Source organism: Orbicella faveolata, unplaced genomic scaffold (assembly GCF_042242905.1).
Source record: "Orbicella faveolata isolate gen_17 unplaced genomic scaffold, um_ofav_v1 contig_13, whole genome shotgun sequence".
In the NCBI taxonomy this organism is placed as follows: domain Eukaryota; kingdom Metazoa; phylum Cnidaria; class Anthozoa; order Scleractinia; family Merulinidae; genus Orbicella; species Orbicella faveolata.
In genome coordinates, this window is record NW_028301540.1 from 1,941,875 (window position 1) to 1,965,739 (window position 23,865).

At 47.8% G+C, this 23,865-nt stretch overlaps 7 protein-coding genes and 1 pseudogene across 7 annotated transcripts; 6 read left to right on the top strand and 2 right to left on the bottom strand.

The window, feature by feature from the left end:
* Positions 1-3,926: 3,926 nt before the first annotated feature.
* On the top strand, positions 3,927-4,689 carry LOC149114602 (uncharacterized). The gene has a single exon (XM_089284022.1). It carries the CDS (start codon positions 4,228-4,230, stop codon positions 4,630-4,632), a length of 405 nt encoding a protein of 134 aa, XP_089140148.1. The 5' UTR covers positions 3,927-4,227; the 3' UTR covers positions 4,633-4,689.
* LOC149114603 (uncharacterized) lies at positions 4,658-5,266 on the bottom strand. Its single transcript, XM_089284024.1, has 2 exons — positions 5,065-5,266; positions 4,658-4,954 (listed from the first exon to the last, which is right to left on the bottom strand). Exons 1-2 carry the CDS (start codon positions 5,092-5,094, stop codon positions 4,658-4,660), a joined length of 327 nt encoding a protein of 108 aa, XP_089140150.1. The 5' UTR covers positions 5,095-5,266.
* A 3,167-nt stretch (positions 5,267-8,433) lies between these two features.
* LOC149114604 (uncharacterized) lies at positions 8,434-9,261 on the top strand. The gene has a single exon (XM_089284019.1). The coding sequence runs from the start codon at positions 8,434-8,436 to the stop codon at positions 9,259-9,261; it is 828 nt and encodes a 275-aa protein (XP_089140145.1).
* A 1,524-nt stretch (positions 9,262-10,785) lies between these two features.
* On the top strand, positions 10,786-12,100 carry LOC149114605 (uncharacterized; annotated as a pseudogene).
* A 68-nt stretch (positions 12,101-12,168) lies between these two features.
* LOC149114606 (uncharacterized) lies at positions 12,169-12,989 on the top strand. The gene has a single exon (XM_089284025.1). It carries the CDS (start codon positions 12,210-12,212, stop codon positions 12,909-12,911), a length of 702 nt encoding a protein of 233 aa, XP_089140151.1. The 5' UTR covers positions 12,169-12,209; the 3' UTR covers positions 12,912-12,989.
* A 702-nt stretch (positions 12,990-13,691) lies between these two features.
* Positions 13,692-15,811, top strand: LOC149114607 (uncharacterized protein F54H12.2-like). Its single transcript, XM_089284017.1, has one exon. The coding sequence runs from the start codon at positions 14,387-14,389 to the stop codon at positions 15,767-15,769; it is 1,383 nt and encodes a 460-aa protein (XP_089140143.1). The 5' UTR covers positions 13,692-14,386; the 3' UTR covers positions 15,770-15,811.
* A 2,307-nt stretch (positions 15,812-18,118) lies between these two features.
* On the top strand, positions 18,119-19,396 carry LOC149114608 (uncharacterized). The gene has a single exon (XM_089284021.1). It carries the CDS (start codon positions 18,239-18,241, stop codon positions 18,983-18,985), a length of 747 nt encoding a protein of 248 aa, XP_089140147.1. The 5' UTR covers positions 18,119-18,238; the 3' UTR covers positions 18,986-19,396.
* A 3,537-nt stretch (positions 19,397-22,933) lies between these two features.
* Positions 22,934-23,764, bottom strand: LOC149114609 (uncharacterized). Its single transcript, XM_089284018.1, has one exon. It carries the CDS (start codon positions 23,762-23,764, stop codon positions 22,934-22,936), a length of 831 nt encoding a protein of 276 aa, XP_089140144.1.
* Positions 23,765-23,865: the final 101 nt, after the last annotated feature.

The window sequence follows — 23,865 nt, forward strand, 5'->3', positions numbered from 1 at the left end:
TAAACATGGATATTGGTCAGGGCTCCAGATCACGTTATACTTTTGAGAAACACTCCTTCAACCAACAGGATGCCCGCTTAAATTTTGCGAAGGCTCTTTGTGGGGCAGTTTCAAAAAATCATAATTAATTTTTCTTGAGCCCGATTTTAAATATTTTACTGTTAATCGAAAGAACAAACATGAAATAAAATTGTCTGTAAGTTTGATTTTCAACAGAACGGTTTTAACGGTTTTGGATCGTTCTCGGAAATCGTCGCCAGAAATATTGAAAAATAGCCCTTAAAGCCAAACTATTGCTATTTTTGTTTATCATATGGACTAACTGTCTCACACAGAAAATTTGAAGAAATTCTGTTCTCGGCCGAAAATCGAGTGGTCGGTTCTTACACGGACAGCCTCTTCATGGTCTAACGACGATGACGTTTGAGAGATTCGATACTTTGATCGGCTTGCTTGTGTCATCTTTTAACTCCAGAGCTAAGACATCAGAGTTGACTCTTAACTTAGTACTGTCCCAGATGTAAGGATTGAATGGGATTGATAACACCTGCCCCCCCCCCCCAAAAAAAAAAATAAAAAAATAAAATAAATAAATAAATAAATAAATTCATTGATTGCACGTTATTTAGTTGAAGCTTGATATTTGCCAGCCAAAATGGTGGACTGACCACCACCCTCTTGGTTGTTGATTCCCGTAAACGACCTCGGAAATTAGATTGGAACTAACAAGGTATTCCTACCTTCTTATATTAGATAAAAAATATCCATTTATCTACCTGAGTATCAACAAAACTTGCTCCTTGTATTCTAGACACCAATACTTTCTTATCAGCCGGAAAAAAAATCTAACGTCTCTTCCTTGAATATTTAATCCAACAAGTTTATCCGTGCTATGGCGACCTAATAGGGAGTTTAAGGTAATTCCTCTGAAATAAAAGTGACAATAGATTTTTGTTCACACTTTATCCACTGAATATTTGTCATATGACAACTATATGAGTAATAACGGAGAGGCAAGATTTGCTGTTACTCCGAGTTTCGTGCTTACGCACTCATCAGACAGTATTTAATGATAAGCATTCCTATCAACTAGATATATATACACGGTATTAAACAATAGGCTAATTGCTGGACTAGTTGCATTACAATAAGTGATAGTTATACTGGAAAACAATAGGTGTGAAGACAGAAATTACGGGGACGGGTATAAACTGCGTGGGTGCAGTACAATATAAAGAAAGTGACAGTAACACCGCCTGGATCAAGAAAAACAACAGTTCTTTTGACGTTACTATAGGCAGCTTCGACGGAGCCGAAGTATGCGAGCTCGTAGGCTTATTCATTCTCGACGACCTGTGTAACATATACGGGATAGACAACATCGGGCTTTACAGAGACGACGGACTTGCCATCTTCAAAAACATCTCCGGACCTCAAGCAGACCGTACAAGGAAGGACATAACAAGACGCTTCAAGACATATGGACTTAACATTACCATACAGACTAACATGAAAATTGTTAACTACCTGGACGTCACCTTCGATCTTACAAAAGGCACCTACTGCCCCTACAGAAAGCCTAACGACGAGCCGCAGTACATCAACACAAAGTCTAACCACCCACCTAACATAATAAAGCAACTTCCAGCATCCATCAATCGCCGTATTTCCGCCAACTCATGCAACGAACACGAATTCAACAAGGCCAAACCAATCTACGAAACTGCTTTGAAAGCCAGCGGATACTCTGAAACACTAATTTACAACGAAGACAATCAACCAACACGCCCCCGACGCAACAGACAAAGAAACATTATATGGTACAACCCTCCATTTAGTAAAAACGTAAAGACAAACATCGGTAGAACATTCCTGAAGCTCATATCTAAGCACTTTCCGAACCAACATAAATACCACAGCCTCTTCAACAAAAACAACGTCAAAGTCAGCTACAGTTGCATGGACAACATGAAAACAGTAATCAACAAACACAACATGAAAATAACAAACGCCGACAACAACGCCAACGCAATCACCGGAGAGCAATGCAACTGCCGCAAAAAAGACCAATGCCCGCTAGACAACAAATGCCTGACTTCCAGTGTAATCTACAACGCACAAGTTACAACTAACAACACAACCAAGAACTACATTGGACTGACAGAAGGAACATTCAAACAGAGATTCTCGCAGCACAAATCCACATTTAAGCACAGAAAACACATCAACAGCACCGAGCTTTCTAAATACATCTGGCAACTACACGACAAAAAACAAGACTTCAACATCAAATGGTCAATTATTAGCAGTGCAAGACCCTACAACAACATTTCCAAACGATGCGACCTCTGCCTCACAGAAAAACTAATGATTATCAAACATAGCAACGACAATCTACTAAACAAAAGATCAGAACTTATTTCTAAATGCCGGCACGAGAACAAATTCTACTTGAAGAACGCTTGACACTTTCTTTATATTGTACTGCACCCACGCAGTTTATACCCGTCCCCGTAATTTCTGTCTTCACACCTATTGTTTTCCAGTATAACTATCACTTATTGTAATGCAACTAGTCCAGCAATTAGCCTATTGTTTAATACCGTGTATATATATCTAGTTGATAGGAATGCTTATCATTAAATACTGTCTGATGAGTGCGTAAGCACGAAACTCGGAGTAACAGCAAATCTTGCCTCTCCGTTATTACTCATATACTCAGCTCTACACTATATGTGTATTGAGCACTATTTTAATGGGATCTGCTACTTCCTCATATGGTCATATGACAACTACAATTTTTAAATAAAAAAGGGGGGTGCCCATGCTCATTAAGGAGCAGTGAGGCATTGAAAATGCCCAATTTTGGCATTATTTAATGCTTATTATAAAAACGCATTCCCAGTTATTGTAAAATCTTTGTGAGCCCAAACTCATAAGAACACGCATTAAACTACAGTCAGTACATTGTGTGGCAGGTCCACACCAGCCCTCTGGGTTGCCAGACGCAGACCTGCCTCATCAAAAATATATGTATGTATGTATGTATGTATGTATGTATGTATGTGTGTGTGTGTGTATGTATGTATGTATGTATGTATGTATGTATGTGTGTGTGTATGTATGTATGTATGTATGTATGTGTCGGACACAACTAAACATTTTAAGTTTGATTCAGACAGAAAGCTAAATCCTTGATTAAAAATTTGAACCAAATTTCTTGACATGGTTACCGACTGCAAAATAGAAAAGGCCACAGTGTATCTGCTATATTTCTTATTTATTCAATTTTCAGCAATAGAAAGTAGATCCGTCTTTTCTCACGCAAAGCTTATGATCAGTTGATTACAATGACTGGAAAAAAAAATTGGGGTGCCCGACGTAGTAGCCACTACGGCAAAACATCCCGACTCACGTAGTCAGATTTTACGCTACGGCTGGATGCAACCGACGTACATGCGCAGTGTCTCATTTTGGGGAAAATTTACTTCCGGCAGCCGTATCAGCGCCAGCCGTAGCGATTTGCTTAAAGTCCCTAATGTCATGGTTAATTCTGTCGGTATCATTTGCTCATCTGGGACTCTTAGGGTTAACACCGCGTCTCCAACCAGGCTGATGACTTCCATGGAAGTCTAGACTAAACTTTTACCCTGAGGAAAACAAACAAAAAAAAACAAACATATGAAAATTAGAAAAAAAAAGACATGATATAAGTGCTGTATAGACTGACCATCAAAGGAATCACGTTTCGTGAATGGCAACAAGTGAGACAAATCAGACCGCGGAGACAAAAAGAAACATGTAACCCGTGCCACGCGCAGGAGAACACGCCGTACGTCGTCGTATATCGTTGGGTTCCGTTTTAGTTGAAGTGGCTGGCGACAGTTTCCTGCGCTTTTGTAACAGCTATACTTAGACAGATCAGTAGTCAATAGCGCCCATTGGGGCCGTAACCAATCAGCGTGCAGGGATCATACCACGTGACCAGTTTTTTTCCCATACATTCTCTTAAATTTGCAAATCCAAGATGGCCCCTAGGTAGGCAAAACATGGCGCCCGTGACGTCACAGCTCTTGCATGCCCAAATAAGGGCAACATGAAATCGAGGTTGTCACGTGCATGGTCAAATAAGGCGCTAGCCAATGCCTGAAATCGAGGTTCGGATGGGTGATAAAAGGGTTTGCGTGAGTATCGAGTGGGTATTGTTGTTTTGAGATCGACAAGAAGATGTCTTCAGAGGAGAGCAAGCCGAAGGTGGAGGTGATTAGCGTTCCTGAGGAGGAGTTACCAGACGCCATGTCGAGAGAAGACTTTGCAGCGAGAGTGATGGATGCCGTTCATGAGGGTATTCTTGGAAAGATAATGAAGAACGCCGTTTCTCGCGCGATGGATGACCTCCTGAGGAAAGAGGTGACGAAGCTGGCGGATGAGGTGCTGAGGTTCAGAAAAGTCCTGTCTGAGAAGATGCTTGCTGACCGGTCAAGATCGTTTAGAGACCCAGTGTGTTTGGAGAAGTTGTCGGATGGATTTGAGGCCGGATGGGATGCGTGGAAGAGCAGTTGGGACAACAGAGAAGAGTTGGCGTACCAAGCATTTATCAAAGAAATTGCACCACTACCACCCACAGAGTGAAAAAACATTTTATTCATGCCTGTAACTAATAAAGATCCTTTAGCGAGAGAATGTACATGGTTTGTTGTGTGATTTTTTGCATCATATTGAGTGCTTGCACGTCGTTGGTTCCCAGGTGCACGAGGGATAGCATCAAGGTTTGGGGGGTGAGAAATTCTCCGTGAAAGCCTGAGGAGGATTCGAAAACGCGTCCGAAGGGCCAGACCTTGGAGAGGTCTCTTCTCAGGTACCAGGGGTAGGGAAAATGTTGGGTTAGAAAGAGGAGCATGACATCTTCGTCGGGGTGGGGTTCGTCCAAACGGATTTTACAGGCCAGGGGTCTCTATAGGGAAAAAGAAAAAATAAAAATTTTAATGCCCCGACCAGGAATCGAACCTGGGTCTTTGAGGCCACAACTCAACGTCTTAACCGTTAGACCATCGAAGCGCTTACCTCTTTAGGACTTGGTTTTGGGGATGTCATCGGGAGGAAGTCCGAAATTCACGGTTTTGCAATGAGGGCAGAGTCTTTGGGAGGGTTTCAACCACCAGGTGTGGAGGGCTTTACAGCTTCCGTGAAAGAATTGGTCGCAACACGGTGTCAGGAAGTAGTCTTGGATACTGTGATTGGGAGTGTATCCTTCCTTACACCATATACATTCGGGTTTGGGAAATCGTGACAAGGAGTCTGAAAATGGAACAAAAAAACAACTTTTTATTGGACACTACTTAATTTACATGGTGGGACGTGTGCACGGTCCTGTTGACCGGCGCCCTCTTTTTCTTCAGGATAACAATCAATAAACGATTTGACGTGATTGACACGTGACAGGGCCTGGTCGTAACTGTTTCCCAGGAAGACGGGTTCGTAACAGTTGATTTCCACATTGTGGTACATGCCATAGATGACCCCGCAACAGGTTGCATAGACGCACCCTAGTCCCCAGTCTTTTCTAAGTGGTCCCGTGAGTGCGCGTACGAATCGGGTGTGGTTCCCTTTTCTGCTCAATTCTAGTATCGGTTGACGGCAGCAGGTTCTCAGCTGTTTGCATACGTGACAATGTAGGGGTGGTTCCATGTCTAAAATTGAAGCAATTGTTGGTAAGTGTTGCGGACCCAGTCTAAATGAATCACCAAATCATTGGTATCGTCCTCGTCAAGGACCCCTTACCTCTCTTCCAGACACAAAAGATCTAGTTCGTCCAGGGTCACCCCGATAAAACCTGAAAGTTGTTCTAGGTCCCTGTACAAAGGGGTCTCTTCTTCTTCGTCGTTCATCCACTCTCTCACCCGCTTTTCCCAGGTAGTCAACTCTACGTTACACCACTCTAATACTTCCATGCTATACTCACTTGGTACTTTGAGAAGCCACAACAATACTAACAGTCTTCTGTAATGGGGGCTCATACAAGTCAAAAAACTCAGAGTGAGAGTGAACGGTCCGACTCGCTTGCTTTATACACAAGGTATGATGGTGTCCAGTCTCTTACCGTGAGTGGGCGTTGTAGGGGGATACCCCCTATCCCCTGGATCTGTGGTAACACGTGACTTCGTCTTGATCTGTGATTGGCTGGACGGATCTGCATAAAGCGAATCAGCAGCGTCCGCTCTTCACTCTGAGTTTTTAACTTGTATTGAGCGCTACCATGGCCTTGAGGGAGATACAAATTCAAAACGATTTCAGACCGAGAAAGCCCGAGGTCACTTACGAGGAGGCAATCGATCGAATGGACGAGGCCTGGACCCGATTCTATGAGGCCATGAATTTTCCCATCCGGGATTTGTTGGCGGGCCGTCGGTGGTTGACAAGGTTTCGGGATTCGAGTCAGCTCGAGGTGATGTTACACCAGGTGTTGTTCTTTATGGACGAGGGACGGGAGAACTGGACCCGAACCCGGCGCAAGTACCTTAGCATCGAGAAGTGTTTCGGCAGAACATTATTCAATGCGATCCTGGCTATACGCAGGAACCTGGTGTGGGACGTGAAGGTGAAGCCGCCCGTGGACCGGATCACGTTTCACAGACTTATGTTGTGTTACGGTTTCGAACCGTTTCAGTCCACGTGGACTCAGAGACAAAAGAATACGGTGAGACGTTATGTCAATGTCATCAACTTTTATTACAACACATTTAACAAATGTAATCAGAACACAATGCGAGCGATGATCGATGCGAACGATAGATTACTCAACGTGTAAATATGAAAAAAATAAAATGTCAGAGTGTGTTTTTTACAAAAAACTGTGTGTCTCTTTTCTTAGTTTGGGTTCTGTCCATGAATCAGTATGTCTTGGGCGACTCCGCGCGGGTATTCGTCGATCCATTGGAAGAACTTGCAGTTACGCTTGGGACACTTGAGATAGAGCCTGTCCGGGTTGGACTGGGAGTGGGAGGTGGCTAAGACCAGGGACTTGTTGCATAGACATCGGAAACGAGCTGGGTCGATGTTTCTGTAGCAGGAATGGGTCTGTTCTTCGACGCGTCTCAGGTAGGTGCTCACCTCTTTGGCGCCACAGGTCACATAACACTTGGTGTAGAATCTGGAAGAGGGGCAACGGTAATACTCCCACCAGGTACCACCTTCGGGGGTTTTCACTTTTCCATATTCCATGGGTACCATGCAACGCGGGCATGTGTAATCTTGTGTTTTCAGTTGGTTCAGGAACTGATCGGGGTCGAATTCCTGCAACACTTGTACTTCGGTGAATTCTCCTTGGTCGTCCACTTCAGGTGGTAATTCTACGAGGTTGTCTTTCTTGGATTCGTCGAGTCCCATGGGTTCCAGGACTTGCATGGTTCGAGGAGGTGATTCTCTTATCACGGTCAGGCATCCGCCTTGAATGGCAGGTAGCTTTGAGTCTATACGAGGAAGAGAGATGAGTTAGTATCCCAACAAGGTGTTTTCCCGTAGCATGGTTTCTAGGATGTGGGTGGTTTTTCGCACGTTTTTAGGGGTCAGTCTTTGCCTTCGCTTGTAATGGTTACTTTTCATTTGGCTTTTGACTTCTTGGCGTTTGATCGAAAAGACGCTCCACGGCTGCGAGAAGCCTTTGAGAGGGACGGTGGTCCAACTGACAGAGTCCGGTGTGACCTCTTTGAAGAGGACGCGTTCGTTGAAACGTAGTCTGGAACGAGGTTTTTCGAATAACCATCTATCTAAGGTGGATTGTAGTTTACCTTCTCCTTCCACTCTCTTGGGTAGGAGCAGTTTCAGTTTCTTACGCGCCTCCTTCTTTTTGGACGATTTTTTCTTTTTCCTGTAGGGTTCGACGTGTGAATCCATGACGACTGCTGAGAAAAGTGACTCGTGATGGAATGCGTGGTTCGACTTTATGGACGTTTTTTACGACCAATCGGTGACGTGTGGTGTGATGGGATCATGTGACGGTCTTCATGGCGATTGGCGGATCTGAAAAAGGGCGCGTGATCCGTGAAAGTACGGAGTGAAAGTGGATCCACGGCGCGGGTATAAAAGGAGCCCGTTTGACGCCGTGAATCATTCTCGACTTGCTCTTGATGCGGTGATGACTCATAGGATTTTGGATGAGAGAGACGTGAAAGAGATCCTTGAAGATCTGAAACAGCAGTTGAATCTGGCTTCTAGTATTTTGGCTAGACTCGAAGAAGGCGAAAAACCGTTGCATGTAAAGATATTTGACTTGGAGTTACATGTTGTCTCCACTTTGTACTATAGGCTTCAGAGGCACTTGATAGACTGGGGTGACCGTAGTTGCTATCCTCATTTGTCTGGCTTGGAGGTCACCAAGTTGGCAGATCGAGAAGGAAAGAAGTTTAACGAGGCTGTCGGAGAGTGGGTTTCAAGATGACTTACTATAGCAACTCGAACCAGATTCGGGACCTAGTGGAGCAGATCGTGGATCAGAAGGTACACACTTTAAGAGATCTCGATGCCATTCCGGATGCCAAAGTGGACATGTACATTTTTGACAATCTCTTCGAACCGTTAGGTCAAATACCCGATTGTCTGTGGTCTTTTGAGCTCTTGATGAGACGTCGTCCTGACTGGGGTGGTACGATTTTGGAGATGATGAAGAGGAACGAAAATGTTTACCTTTTCTGTGGTGAGTGGTGTCGCGTGATGTACAGAAGTGGTAGCGGCCAATTCAAATTCATTCATTGTCGGGATCCCTGCCTGGACGCCGAGCGTTCCTGTTTGATCGCCACGGATAACCTCACGTACATGATGAGCGATGCCATCCGTGATCTGTTTGAACCCTTGCGGTTCGCTCGAGACCTATCACGACGGGTGTTGGAGTCAGACAAGAGTCCCAGGGTGGAGGAGATACTGACTTTCAACAGGTGCGCTCACAAGGAAACGTGTCTGAAGTTGGAAGAGTTGATCTACGATGTCATGCGTCAGCGTGATCTGTGGAAGGATCGGTTTTTCTTCCGTGCCCTTGAAGCTGATGAGGATGACCTGTGTGGTGAGTGTAGAGAGAGTATGCGACAAGCATTCTATGTGAAGGGGAACGAGGAGGAAGCCCTGAAGTGGAGACCCGGTAAAGGGGATTGTGATTGGAGAAATTGTAAATATTATGCCATGGATACCTATGAGGAAGACTGTGATAATGAGTATGGTCAAGAATGTAAGAACTCTGAATATGTTCAATACTTTTCAGATTCAGACTAGTCTTTTTCGCCTTCTTTTTCGTTTAGCCAATCAGAGTTGTTTTTTCGTAAGAACCAATCAGGCACGACGTTTTTTGTACATATAAGAAAGTCGAAATAAAGAATTGGGTTCAAATCATTATGTCTCATGCCTTGAGTTGGTTGATCTCGAGAGTGTGTGCGACCATGGCCGATCGATGGTGTTGGACAACCTTGTGTTCTAAGTGCACTAGAGTCTACGAGCGATACGGTAAAGGTGAACCCATCCCTGACCATTTCAGTGATTCGCCCTTGGAGGTGTTTGACTACACCGACGTCGAACCCAACGTGATGCGTTTTGTCGTTTATATCTTGTGGTTGAAACAGCAACCCGATTCATTTAAGAAGTATCTCGAGGTACGTGAGCAGCGTTTCGAGTTGTGGAGACAGTGCGTTTACAAACTTTATCGACTATGAAGAAAGGTCAAAAGAAGAAGCCGCTTTCGACGGGGACGTTACTGGGACGGTATCGGGATCCTTCCAGACCCGGTAGTCTGGGCGGTCTGACGCGATTCGCCAAGGCCAATAAGATCTCGGTACGACGCGCGCGCGAGGTCCTGCAACGGGATTTGGGGTACACGTTGCACAAACCCAGACGTCGTCGTTTTCCCACGGTCCCGGTGGTTGTGTTCGGAATCGACGAGCAGTGGACGGCCGACCTGATCGAGGTGATCAATATTTCAAGGTACAATCGAGGGTATCGTTATCTCTTGACGGTGGTGGACGTGTTTTCCAAGCACGCCTGGGTCCAGCCCTTGAAGAGCAAGACGGGTAAAGCGGTGACGGAAGCCATGGCTAAGATCTTGAAAGGAGGTAGAAAACCCATCAATCTCCAGACGGACGACGGGAAGGAATTCTACAACAAGACGTTTCACGATTTGATGAAGCAGAAAGGCATTCATCATTTTTCGACGCGTGGGGATACGAAATCCAGTGTGGTGGAACGATTCAATCGGACCCTGAAGGAACGTTTGTACCGATACTTCACCGTGAAGAATACGATGAAGTTTGTGCCCGTGTTACAAGATCTGGTCCGAGGGTACAATCGATCGTATCATCGCAGTATCAAGATGGCTCCCGATCAAGTGACTTTAGCCTATAGCGAGGACGTGTGGGAGACTCTTTACGGGAAGAAAAAAGGAAAAAAATCGAGACGACCTCCACTGAAAGTCGGGGATCGTGTGAGACTGAACAAGAAGTTCCGTCAGTTCAAGAAAGGGTATTTACCCGGTTGGACCGAGGAGGTGTTTGTGATACGCCGGGTGCGTCCTGGGAAGGTCACCACGTACAAGGTGGAAGAATGGGACGGCACGGCGGTCGAAGGCACGTTTTACGCGCAGGATTTGCAAAAGGTGGACGTGAAAGACGACGATCTGTTCCGCATCGACAAGATCGTCAAACGAAAAGGGGATAAAGTCTTGGTGCGTTGGAAAGGTTGGCCAGTCAAGTACGACAGTTGGGTGGATAAAAAAGGCTTGTACGTGACCAAAAAGCCAAAGACCAAAAAATGAAGGACTTTTACGTGCAGTTGTTGAGCAATGCCAGCACGAGCGAGTTCACGGACAACAAGGCCAACAGTTTCAAGAACCGTCTGCCGTATCCGCTCCTGTTTGAATCCGACAAGGAATGGAAAGTGGGATTGGCGAGCGTGTCTTACCCGATCCCTCCGTCACGACCGCATCAAGTACCGGTCCCTCAAGCGCACGACTTTGAAGACGACGACTATGTGTTCGGCATTGAGTGGACCATTGAAACGTTCAGGTTGCAATCCGACGGGATTACGTGGCGTCCTTCGCGATACCAAGTGCCATTCAGCGTCACCGGGAAGGAACTGAGCCGTGACTTACACAAAGTGACGAGTGGTAGATCTCTCATGCAATACCTCATCAATCGTTTTCACGAACGCCTGTATCATTACATGGATCGCGCCGATGAGAGTCTACGAGCACCGGACGGGAAAAAATACTACCCCGTGTTCCGATGGGAGGGGAACGATTTGATTATGGACAACACCGACACGTTCCTCGACGAGTCCGGAGACAGAAAACGTCCCAGAGTGTTTTTTGGTCCTAAACTGGTCAAGAAGTTGGATTTGATTAACGAGGAATCGTATTACTCCGTTCACTTGAACGTGAACATGATCAAGATCTTTCTCAACGACAAAGTCCCGTCTGATTTCAAGAAAGACTGGACCGACCATAGCGACAATCGATCTCACGAATTTTGGAATGTGACCAGCCACGGAGTGTTACAGCTGTCCCTATTGCAACTGGCGCTTCAGTTACCTGGACGAGGAATACGCCAAGACCTATCATCGCGGAGTCGTCGTTCATCCGGACCTCCCTCCGCCTCGCAGTCCCATGTACCTGTATTCGAATGTGGGTCGTAGCACCATCACGGGGAATCGAGTCACGGATCTCTTGAGAGAGGTCCCCCACGACCCGATCAAGACGACGTACGAACCGAATCAGATTCAATATAAACCTGTGCGCAGCAACGTTTTGGATATAGTGGAGGTGCAATTGGCCGAGAACGACGGACGATTGGTGGACTTTACATCGGGCGTGACGTCGGTGACATTGCACTTTAAGTATGAATGAGTCTGTCGACGACTTTTACGTGCAACTGATGAGCAATGCCAGCACGAGTGAGTTCCCGGACAACAAGTCCAACAGTTTCAAGAATCGTCTGCCGAACCCGTTGCAGTTGAGAGAGTCGGGTTGGAAAGTGGGTATCAGTGACCTCTCGTTTCCGTCCGCGGTGCGTAAGATGGACTTGAAAGATTCTCTTCTGTTTGAAATCTGGTGGATCGATATGGTGAACGCGGATCGAAACCTATACACGCAGGTCTCTTCTGTGACGAGAGAGGGTGATTTGGAATTCACGCCGAGGACCGGTACCGAGTTACTGAACGCGATACGAGATCGATACATGCATAGGTTGAGATCTAGAACGGATGTCGACGTGACCATGTACAAGAAAAAGAGCAAACCCGACGATCCCACCGAATTGCTGTACACGGTCATGCATCGGGCCGAGAATGGAGAATGCGTCCTGGACAACTCGAGAACGTGCCTCAGCCTCCTGATCCACGGTAAACGCGTCTACCTCCAAATGTCCATCGGCATCGAATTGGCCAAGAAGATGAAATGGGTCAAGATGGGAACATTGCAAAACGGACGACCGGGTTACGTCTTGGGACCCCATTTGAGGAAAGAATTTCCCAAGGAAGTCATACCCACGGCCACGGACTTGATCATAGGACAGAATGACGGGGACGAACTATTTTACAAGATCGACCCGGACACATTACATTTGAGTTGTTTCATCAATTGGGTTTTCACGGACCTGGATCGCAGTTACGAGGAAGCGTTCGGTCACGAGCGTCGTTCCTTGTTCGTGTATTCGAATGCGGGACAGAGTATGGTGACGGGAAATCAAGTCACGGACATGTTGAAACAAGTTCGTTACGATCCGGACGTGGTCGACCTTCAACCGAGACACATCCTATATCTACCGGTGCGCACGACCTTTTTGGACATTGTCGAGACGCAGGTGTCTGAGAACGACGGACGACTGGTGGACTTTGCGTCGGGTGTGACCACGATCACGTTGCATTTCAAGAAAGGATGAGTGATTTTTACGTCAGTTTGCCCAGTCACAGCAGTAAGAGCGAGTTCCCGGACAACAAGGCGAACCATTTCAAGATCAGGTTACCACACCCCGTACGCCTGAATGGAGGCGTAGGATGGAAAGTGGGATTGAGTAGCATCGCCATGCCGGATGCTCACGTGACGCTGCCTTCCTTCACCGCTTCTAAGGATAAAACCATCTTGTCCTTTTCCGCATGGAAACGCATAGAATCGAGTAGCCGCTACACGTATGGAGAAGCTTACTTCGACACGGATGACCTCAAGAAGGTGTTCTACAACGTGGACGGTATTGGACTCCTGAAATCCATGATCGCCTATTTCGATCGACAACGCGTCTTCAAAAACTCAGGACCCAAATTTGGAGCCAAATATGTCACGAATGATGGGAAAAGAACCTACGTCAAGTTCAAGTGGGAAGGCGAAGACCTGGTCACGGACAACAAAAACGTCTTACGTCCGGTCACGGACTTACCTGCATTCCACGTCAATGTTGAACTGGCTTGTAAAATGGGATGGCTCGAAAAGAAAGGCAACGGTTATAATCTGGGACCTAACTTACAGATCGAATTTTTTGACGATGTCATTCCGGACATCAGCGTCGTCGGGGACGTACATGACGAGGACGGATTACCTGCCTTTTGGGCTGTCGTCACAGATAAAGGAGGACATGGAGATTTTTTAAAACTCAGCATCTATTGCAATTGGCGTTTTCTGAACCTGAACGAAGCGTTCGAGGTGGTGGTGGGAAACAGTTCGCGATCTTCGTTCGTCTACTCTGACGTGGGTGGAAGTGGCGTGGTGGGAAATCAGGTCACGGATTTACTGAGAGAGGTCAACTTGATTCGAAGAGGTGCGGGTGTCCAGTATTTCGAGCCTTACCACATTCAATATATTCCCGTGCGCAAAGACGTCCTTGACATAATAGAAGTGCAAGTGGCTGAGACAACTGGAGAACTGACGACCTTTGGAGCTGGCAATACGATCGTGACGTTACACTTTAAGAAAGAATGATCGGTGGAACGCTGGTACGATTTCATCCCGATAAAATAAAGCAATCTGGAGACGGATTCGGCATGGCTTGGAGAGGTGTCAAGAAACGAGGTCCCGGCGTTCTCAGAGACTTTATCACCGAGGCGGCCACGGAGGGTCTGAAAGGTTTAAATTCGGGCGGCAAGGGAGGAAAGCCCAATTGGAGAGGTGGACTCGCCGGGGTCAAGAGAGGAGCGACACGAGCCGTGAAACGTAAAGCGACGCAAGAGATCAAACGGGCGTTGGCGAAAAAAGTGAGAAAAGACCTATTTGGAGTATGAATCCCATTTACTCGAGGCGCGTGAGACTTATCCCGATACGACGAACGTATAAAGGCGGATCGATCTTCCCGTCCCGATCAAAACGCCCGAACTATCGTTGGGTGCAGTCGGCCCTGAGAAGGAGACGAAGACGACGACGTAGACGATGACGGACCTCGTGGCTCATGCCCGGTCGGCGGGGGTTCGTAACCCTCGCCTGAACATGTTCAGTACCCCTCCCACGGATGTCAGCATGTCGTCTCGACGTTTGGTGAGAATCAACCCGTTCAATACGGGGATCAACCCTGTGACCTTCCAAGTCGATCCTCAAGAAGACTTTATCGACTTGAACGAGAGTTTCTTCGAAGTGGAATTGACCGTCAAGAAAAGTGACAACACGAATCTGCTGACAGCGGATATCATGGGACTCGCCAACAATCTGGCCCACACTCTCTTCAAACAGATCAATGTGAGATTGAATGGTACTCTCATCAGCCCCCAGACGGATACTTACCACCTCAAAGCCTACATCGAGACACTGTTGAACCACGACCGAGACGACGGTGAATCGATCCTGACACCCAGTGGCTGGTACAACTGTCTCGGTGTACCCGACGACGGAGATGCCGATGAATTGACTGCCAATAAGCTGGATACGACTCACGACGATTACAAAGCTTTACCCCAAGATCTCAAGAACCTAGTACAGGGTCGACTCCAGTTTCTGGATGGAGATGCCGTGACTTTGAGGTTCAAACCTTTCCTGGAAGTGTTTCATCTCAGCAAGTTACTGTTACCTGGCGTACAGATCCAGATCGACATGTACTTCAATACCCCAGCCATGTGGACCGTACGATGGGCCGGTGCCAGTACTCTCAGATTGACTGAAGCCGACGTGAAAGTGAGATTGTTCCTGTCTCAAGTGAGAGTGACTCCCTCGGTGTACCGAGAGATCATGACCAGTCTGAAAGGTGGAAGAGTGGCTACTTACCCCACGGTGAGAGGGGAAATTCGCACTTACTCGCATCCCAACGACAATCGTCATTTTGAGTGCAGCAATCCTTTCCACAGTAAACTACCTAATAGACTAGTGGTGTTGTTGATGAAACAAGCTGCCTTCAACGGAATCATCACCGAGAGTCCGTTCAATTTTGGAAAATTCAATCTGGCTTCCATCAAACAATTGGTGAGAGGTGAAGAGTACCCCTACGAGACCCTAGAACTCCAACACGATGGGGACAGTAAAGATCAGAGAGGCTACTACAGATTCCTCCAAGCCTCAGGAGCGCTGTGCAGGGGAAAAGGAAACATGGTCAGAAAAGTGGATTGGGGGGACGGTAAGAGATGCAACATGTTTGTATTTGACAACACGGCCAATGGATGTTTGGACAGTCCAGTGTTGAATCCCAAGCAGGAAGGTGAACTGCGTCTGGTGATCGATTTTGGAGCCAATCCGGGAGAAAACCTGACCATCTTGTTGTACGGCGAATTCGAGAACTTGCTGGAGATCAACGAGAACCGAGTCGTCATCTACGACGTGTACCAATGAGAAGAAGAAAAAATGGAGAAAGTAGCCTTGAATAATATACAATTGGATCATTTGGCACGGACGAATCCGTCCCTACGCTGTGTATTTTACGGCACGGTACCTTGCGATCGACTTCCCAGGACACTGCCCCAAGAAGGACCGACCGCTTACATCGTGAACACGGACCCTCACGATAAACCGGGCGTGCATTGGATCGCTTTGTGGGCCGACAAGAACAAGTGCGAGATACTGGACAGTTACGGTCTACCGTTGGACGCGAACGGAACAGCCGAACCGATCCAAGAATGGTTGGACCGTCATTTCAAGTACCATATTCACAACGGCAGGAGTCTACAGTCCCTGTTCAGTCAGAGTTGCGGCGGCTACGCCCTGATGTTCCTGATCGACCGAGCCGAAGGTCGTGACATGAACGAGTTCTTGAATCGTTTTAAGAAAAACGAGTTTGTGGAGAACGATCGTAAAGTAGGACACATGTTAGAACGTTTGATCGTGGACTAGTTGGCCTGGCGCAAGATTTGTAAAACCCCGTGTCACCAGGACACGTGCGGTTCCTCCAGAGGAGTGCGTCATTTGTTATAAAGTAAGCTGTTCGAAATAAAAGATGTTCATTTTCGAGAGAACAAGGTTGTTGCGTGGTGAAGTCAGATGGTTCCCTCGATTCCTAGAACTGTGTCGAGAAGAGAGTCTGCTCTTGACCTCGGACGACCCTCGTCGAAAGGTCCTGGAACGCATTTTGGATTGCAACAGTCACCGTCGAGTCCGATTCATACTGGACCAGGAAAAAGATCATTGGCTTCGATACGTTCTGTTCCACTTGCGCATGAGAGCCAGACCTCTAACGGACGCTTGGCGAGACCATAAGTGTCACCCGTACTGGCACGTTCTTCGCTACGGCACTAAGTCCTTACACCATCACTTTGCGAATGCATAAAAAGGTGCGGCGTAAACCCAAATCGTTCATTATGGAGTCACTAACAAAACAAGCAACGTCATGGATCTTCCGTTTCGAGGGCATAGACACTTGGACGACGTCATAGCCAGGTTAGAAAAACGATACGGAAAAGCCGGTAAAAAGACGCCTCAACCCAGTGCGGCTCATTTCAAGAAAAACCAGCCACCGAAAAGACGTCTCGATCTTAAAATACTTCAACCCGCGAGAAGACAAGTGTCTTTTCAACCGCCGGCTGTCCTTGACACAGGCGAATTACCAGCGACTGTGACCACCCGTAGGAAACGCAAGAGAGCGCCCACCATGCCGAGGCTTTCCGAGAAAGAAGATAGGAAAAGAAGAATGAAAAAGAGGCATTGGTACGAAGACAAGTTCGGAGACTTGAGTAAATTCGCCAAGAAACCTCGAAAAAGGAGATCGGTGCCTGCAAAGCGTCCCAAGAGAGCCGCCGCCAAGAGAGCCATGGCCAAGATCAAGAGTCGTGCCAAGAAAAAACCCATCTGTTTCAATCGTAAGGTCACCCTATTGGGTCTGCTGAGACGCATCCCGGCCGTCAAGACCCCATTGGCCAAGTTGTTCGGATAAAAACGGAGTGTCTCGAGACAGGGGGCCATTCAAAGATCATGGAACGACGCAAAGCGTTTCAATTTCACACTCCGTCGAGTTTGTTGATAGCGGGTCCGTCGGGGTGCGGCAAGACGGTGTTCACTACCAAACTGCTCTTGGAGAACGGCGACTTGTTCCAACAAACACCGAAGAGTATTCGTTACTGCTACGGATCGTGGCAAGATGGTTTCCAAAAGCTCGAGAAGGGTGGGGTCAAGTTTTACGAAGGCATACCCGACAGCGAGCAGTTACCCCGATGGTTTCCTGGAGGGGGTGTGTTGGTCTTGGACGATCTGATGGACGAGGGTGGTAACGACAAGCGCGTGTTGGATCTCTTCACCAAACACTCGCATCATCGGAACATCACGGTGCTTTACTTGTGTCAGGATCTATTCCCCAACGGAAAATTCGCCAAGACCATTTCCCGAAACGCACATTACATCGCGGCTTTCAAGAACCCTCGGGATCAGTTGGGGATACGAAATCTATTACTGCAATCGTTTCCCACGCAATGGCAGGATGTGTTGGACACGTTTCGAAAGGTCACCGATCGACCTTACGGTTACATGCTATTGGATCTTCATCCGGCCAGTCAGGACGATCAACGCGTCCTAAGTCATGTGCTAAAAGACGAAGGATTCGTACGATGCCATCAGTTTGCGACACCGTCATGTTGAGGAGCGAAGTCGAGTGGTTTCCGCTTTTCATCGTCCTATGCAAGACCAGACTCAAATACTGCATGAATCCCCATGAGCTGGACTACGAACCGATGAGACAGGTCGCAGAATGCGAGAGTTACCGTCAAGTACGGTCCATCATAAACGCATATAACGGTGAAGGTTTCGATGATTTGGTTCATAAGCAACGAGAACTCGCCGAGAAGAAGATAGAAAGAGAGAGGGGAATGGATAAAAATGAGCTCTTATGGTAGTGACGATTTCAACTTCTCGGCTCTGAACGATTATTCGCCTTGGGGGTCACCGGTTCGGACGAGTACTCCGATTCCGCCTGCAGCGGGTGTGGGTGTGAGTCTGAACACTCCTTCACCGCTATCGTCACTGCCGACACCGCCCCTGCCCAATGTCTCGCTCGTCGGAGTAGGCACTCATGGCTCGGGTGCGTCCCAGACCAACGTCACGGTGGGTGTCGGCAGTGCTGGATCAGTGTCGCGCTCCAACGTCACAGCGGGTGTCGGTGCACCCAGGATAACATCCGCTACACCTTTGGCACGCGCTGTTCGAGGAGGGAAACGACCGAGACGCGTTCCACGTCAAAATACACCGACGTCCTCCAGTGATTCCGGCAGCCGCAGAAGAAGTAGCGCCAGTGGTAGTGGAAGACGCAGAGGTAGAGGCAGAGGTGGAGGAGGCGGAGGTGGAGGAGGCGGAGGTGGAGGAGGCGGAGGAGGTGGAGGCGGAAGTGGTAGTGACTCCACACCGCCTTCGTCGATTCGATCGGGTCGAGGAAGAAGGAGGCGAGGAGACCGTGTTCTCGACCAAGCCCAGATGCAGCAACAATTGGAAGAGATTTTACGCCAACAACAACAGACGGCCGCGGGTCGTCGCATTGCGGGCATCACGACCACCAACACGATTACGACCACCTATAAAAACGGACAACGTCCTACCGTCACACGCAATTCGACCAGTGTACGTAACTGAGAACAACCATGAGAAGACGCCGTCGTCGACAGAAAAGGAGAAAGCAATGGGGCGGTGCTCTTGCGAATGCCTTGTCTGCGATGTTACCCATTGGCAAAGGGGCTGCCTTGGGATTGGCCAAAGCGTTGGGTGGTCGCGCCGTGAAAACAGGAATCCGAGCTGGAACGACCGCTGCCATTGGCGCTGCGGGAGTAGGCGTGGGTCGCGGGATCCGAAGACTCGTGAGACTTAAGAAAAGACGACCCCCTCGCCGATAAAAAACCATTCGAATCAAGATGTTGAGGAGTGAAGTCGAGTGGTTCCCCTACTTCCTGCATCTATGCCGATGCTCTCGCTCCTACTGGGATGCGACCAGCATGGATCACGAAGACATGAAACGTATCGCGGACGAGTGCGATAGTTACCGACAAGTCCAGGACATCCTGAACCAATCCATAGAAACCGCCTTCAAGGACGAGATCTGGGAATACGAGCAACAAGCCAAAAGGATCAAACGTCCCGATAGAAAGTCAGACTACGTTTGGCGCTGGTTAGAGAAGAGTCATGAGTACTTCTGTATGTTTATTGGATGAACCTTTCACCACCGTGGTGGATTTGGATTCCCTGAAACGTTTGGACAGTTTGTACGCTTTCTACCACAAGTATTGGTGGTGTCGAAGGCAGATGTTCGGTTACTACAAATTGTGCAACGCCATTCTCAACGGACTGGCCTTACTGGTTGTGGCCGTGAGTATCGTCTTGGGATCCGTGTGGAAAGACGGGTACACGGTGGTAGGATTGACGGCTTTTGCCACCTTACTGAAAGGATGGAACGATTTCAAGAAGTATTCGTTCAAGATGGACATGGCCCAATTCGCTTACACGACGTACGAAAAGACGCTGACAGAACTCAGGAACTACGCTCTGGGTGGAGTGGAGGAATTGGATGGGTTTTTGACCAAGATGCAAACGTTGGACGACGTGGTGACGGATTTCACACCTCCCACGTACGACCGATACGTTCGAGACTACGACATACGATTTCGTCACGTGCCGCTATAAAAAATGACATCGCGGTAGTAATCTTCATTCGTAACCAACATGCCCAAGAGGTCTAGGAGAAAGAAAACGTCTTCGAGAAGACGTACCACTAAAAGAAGACGGTACCAAAGGGGAGAAGGAGTTGTCAGTGTGGTGGCGGGTTTACCCAAGGCGGCTTGGGGAATCACCAAAGGCATCGGAAGCCTGAGAGCCAAACAAGAAGCTAAACATACCAAAAGGATGTTGGAACGGATGAGACGAGGTGAAAAGTGGGTTGAAGGTGGCGAATCGTTCCGATGCTCCATCATGTGAAATAAAAGGACGAGGATTGACGTCGTCTACCTCACTCGTCACCATGAAGACTCGTAGGAGGAAGAGGAAACAAAGAGGTGGAGGTCTATCTCCGGTGGAAGCCGCGATTCTGAAAGGAAGATTTAAACAACTAGCTCAAGGTTACAAAAAATACCAAAGAGCCAAACGACAATTTTCCAGAGATATCGTTCCAACGTTTGGCATATGGGGTCCTATCTACAAGAGAGCGGCAAGAAATAGGCGATAAAAGGAGTACGCCCATCCACTCGTGCGCATAAGGCCACGATGAAGCGGTTACGACGACAACGTCGTTTCTTGACGAGCGTCCTGAAAGAAGCCAATCGGAGAAAACGTCAACGGATGTTGCAATACGCCGACAAAGATCAGATCAACGCCATCAGTGAGATGGTTCTCAATTTGCTGAAAAAGAGGATCCCCATCAACGCAACGACTTATGGGAAACTGAAAAGACATAAAAGGGTTTTGCGCGAAGTGGGTAGACGCAAAAACTTCCTCAAACGTCGAAGAGAGCATCTCCTGAGCCAAAACGGAGCGGGGTTCTGGAGCGGTTTACACGGTTGCTTCAAAGCATGTTGTGTACGGTGAAAGGACGCAGCGAGGACGGTTACCCGCTGGAGGGGATCGACGTCATACCCAGTTTCCCACCGAGAGAAGAAGAGTCCAATACCATTCCTAAACTCGTGCAGTTGTTGCAAGACGCCAATCGTCGCGAAGCCCGATGGAAAGACTCGTACGAGTTCTTGAACAAGAGGTACCACGACCTGTATCAAGAATACATGGCTTTAAAGTTCGGTGACTTCTGCCAAACCTGTCAAACGAAACGAGATACCACGCCGCCCGGTGGGTGCATCGAGTTGTGCAGGGAGTGCGGTAAAGGCAAGCAAACCGTTCAAAGTCTCAAACTCGAGTTGGAAAAGAAAGACGAATCCATACGGTACTGGCAAGACTGTTACGAGACGGCCTTGAGAGAATTGTCCGAGTTTCCTGACACGACCTTGAGTCAGGTATGAACGAAGTCATGATGGTACCCGTTCAAGAATTCAATCGTTTGCAAGATTATTACAAGGGTAAGATCAGCCAGAATGCCTTGTTGAACAAAGCCGGACGTCTGGCCGCCGAAGAACATCTCATCTTGAACGACAAACGTATCCCCGACAGCATGGCCGTCAAGATGACCAAACCCATCGCCACCGAGGAAGGTAAACTGGTGAAACGCATACGGACGGGTAAAAGTGGTCCCATCTCGTACCAGGGAACGACGGAACCCGAAGGCATGGTCGACGCACCCGTCGAAAGTCTGTTGAAACAGATCCTCAAGGGAGTCGACAAAGAACAAGCACCCCCAATCGTCATCAAACAAGAAGCCGCTACACCGAGTGTTAAAAGGGAGAAGAAAACCCCCAAAACCTTCAGTTCATTCGAACCAGTCACGTTGGGCAAAACTCCCATACCATCCACAAGTAAAAAAGTAGTGAGCAAAAAAGAAGGATTGAAGAAGAAATCAGTCGTAGGCAAAGCAGCCAAAGGTTTCCTGAAATCACTCTTAGAAGACGACGAAGGAGGTTACAGTCCTAAAGGCAAGGCAAAGAAGTACAAGAAGGCCAAGCCTACCACATTCGAACAGTTACAAGCAGGTTGGGAAAATTGGGACGCTCCTCCAAGACGAAAACTAGGCTATGACACGCAGTAAGAAGAAAAGGGCTCCACCCCCGAGGAGAAGCACCCGACGTCGCCGACGTCAACGAGGGTATGGGATCGACATCCAAAAATGGTTGGCCAAGACTGGGATCGAGTTTCATTGGCCCGGTTATCAGTACATGGGATCTGGTACCAAACTGAAGAAACGTCTGGCGCGAGGAGACCCGGGGATCAACCGTCTGGACCGACTGGCCAAACAACACGACATTGACTATTCCAGGGCCAAGAACTTACAGGACAAATGGGACGCCGACACCAAGATGATCCAAGCTATTGACAAATTACCCGGACGTAAAACCATGACAGAACGCATTGTTAAGAAAATCATGCAAACCAAGAAACGTTGGAAATTGTAAACTTTATTGTTGATGTTGTAATCATTAAATTACACACTTTGTTGTTTTTTCAAAAAAAGAGTCTCTTTTGTTTTCTTCAAGTCTCGCACGCCATGCCATTGTGGTACAGAGTATCCGAGGCATTCGATGTCACAAACAAACGTTCGATCCTTATTTGGTCCCCGAACGTCGACGAAGATATGAATAACAACCTAAACTTAATCGTGGAGGTGAAATTGAACACTCTGAAAGGGGTGTTGAAATAAAACATGCGATACACCTCCATGCGTATATGATCGTACGAAATGACACTGAGGGGAAAGAACACGGTGCCGTGAATGTACATGGGACTTCGTCCCTCCGTGGATCGCACAAAGGCCTCCATCTCGCGATAGTACTGAAACCACACTGTGACAGGAAGGTGATAAGGCAAATGATTCCACGATCGCGTCAAGGAATTGTGCGTCTCAAAGGGTTTTCCAATGTCTCTCATATTGGCAATGTCATCATCAACCAATCTGCGCTGAACGGCCACTGCGAATGAAAAAATAAAAAAACAGTGTCAGGTCCATAGTCCGTCCTCGTTGTAAAACGAGGGGCCGCCGGGAAAGGGTAAGAGACACAGCTCTCGAATCTCAATATCCCTTTGACCTTCCACGCGTCTGAAGAAGAGTCTGAACCTTTGAATTCGAATCAAGTTATACGTATAGTAAGGAGTGTTGTAAATGAACAGACGGTACAGATAACTTCTAATCTCTCGGGTCAGTTCCACGGGGAGACGCACACAACCGTGAATGTACAGGTCTCCATCCCGATACAGAGTCACGAAATTTCTGATAAAGGTATAATAACGTATCCAAATGCCAGGGTCAATGGCATACGGCAAATCATTCCACAGGTATGATCCCTCGTGATGGCAGTGATTAGGTCTACCCTCACTACGATATCGCTCCAACTCTCGATCCATTCTAACTAAACGATCATCCGCACCTGCCGTTAACTGAGGCTCCTCATAATCATCTTCCTCGAGTTCCTCGTCGGTTTCCAACACGACCTCAGGTTGAATATCGTCGATCACGCGTCGGCAGTTGCCGCAGGTCAGAACCCGTCTCTCCATCTCCTGGTAACAACGTCGATGCATGAACACGCCGCAGCAAGGAGTACGTTGGCACGATGCCAGAGAATCAATGTGGATATCCCTCTGACAAATAAAACACACTTGTTGAAGCAACGTTTCTTCGGGTACATGACCCTGAAGGCGACGACTACGTCTCGGCGGTTCATCTTCGTGTGATCGTGCACGACGACGAACACCTACTCGTCTCGGTGATTCCTCGGGGGACTGACTTCGAGTGCGGCGGCGGTGACGGCCGTCCGCAGATTCAGTCGACATGTCCGAAAAAATCTGAAAAACGCCGAATGCGTTTGCCACCCCGATTTATGTCAGTCATGCACCAATCAAACGAAAAAGGCCGACATCACGTGATCTGGGTA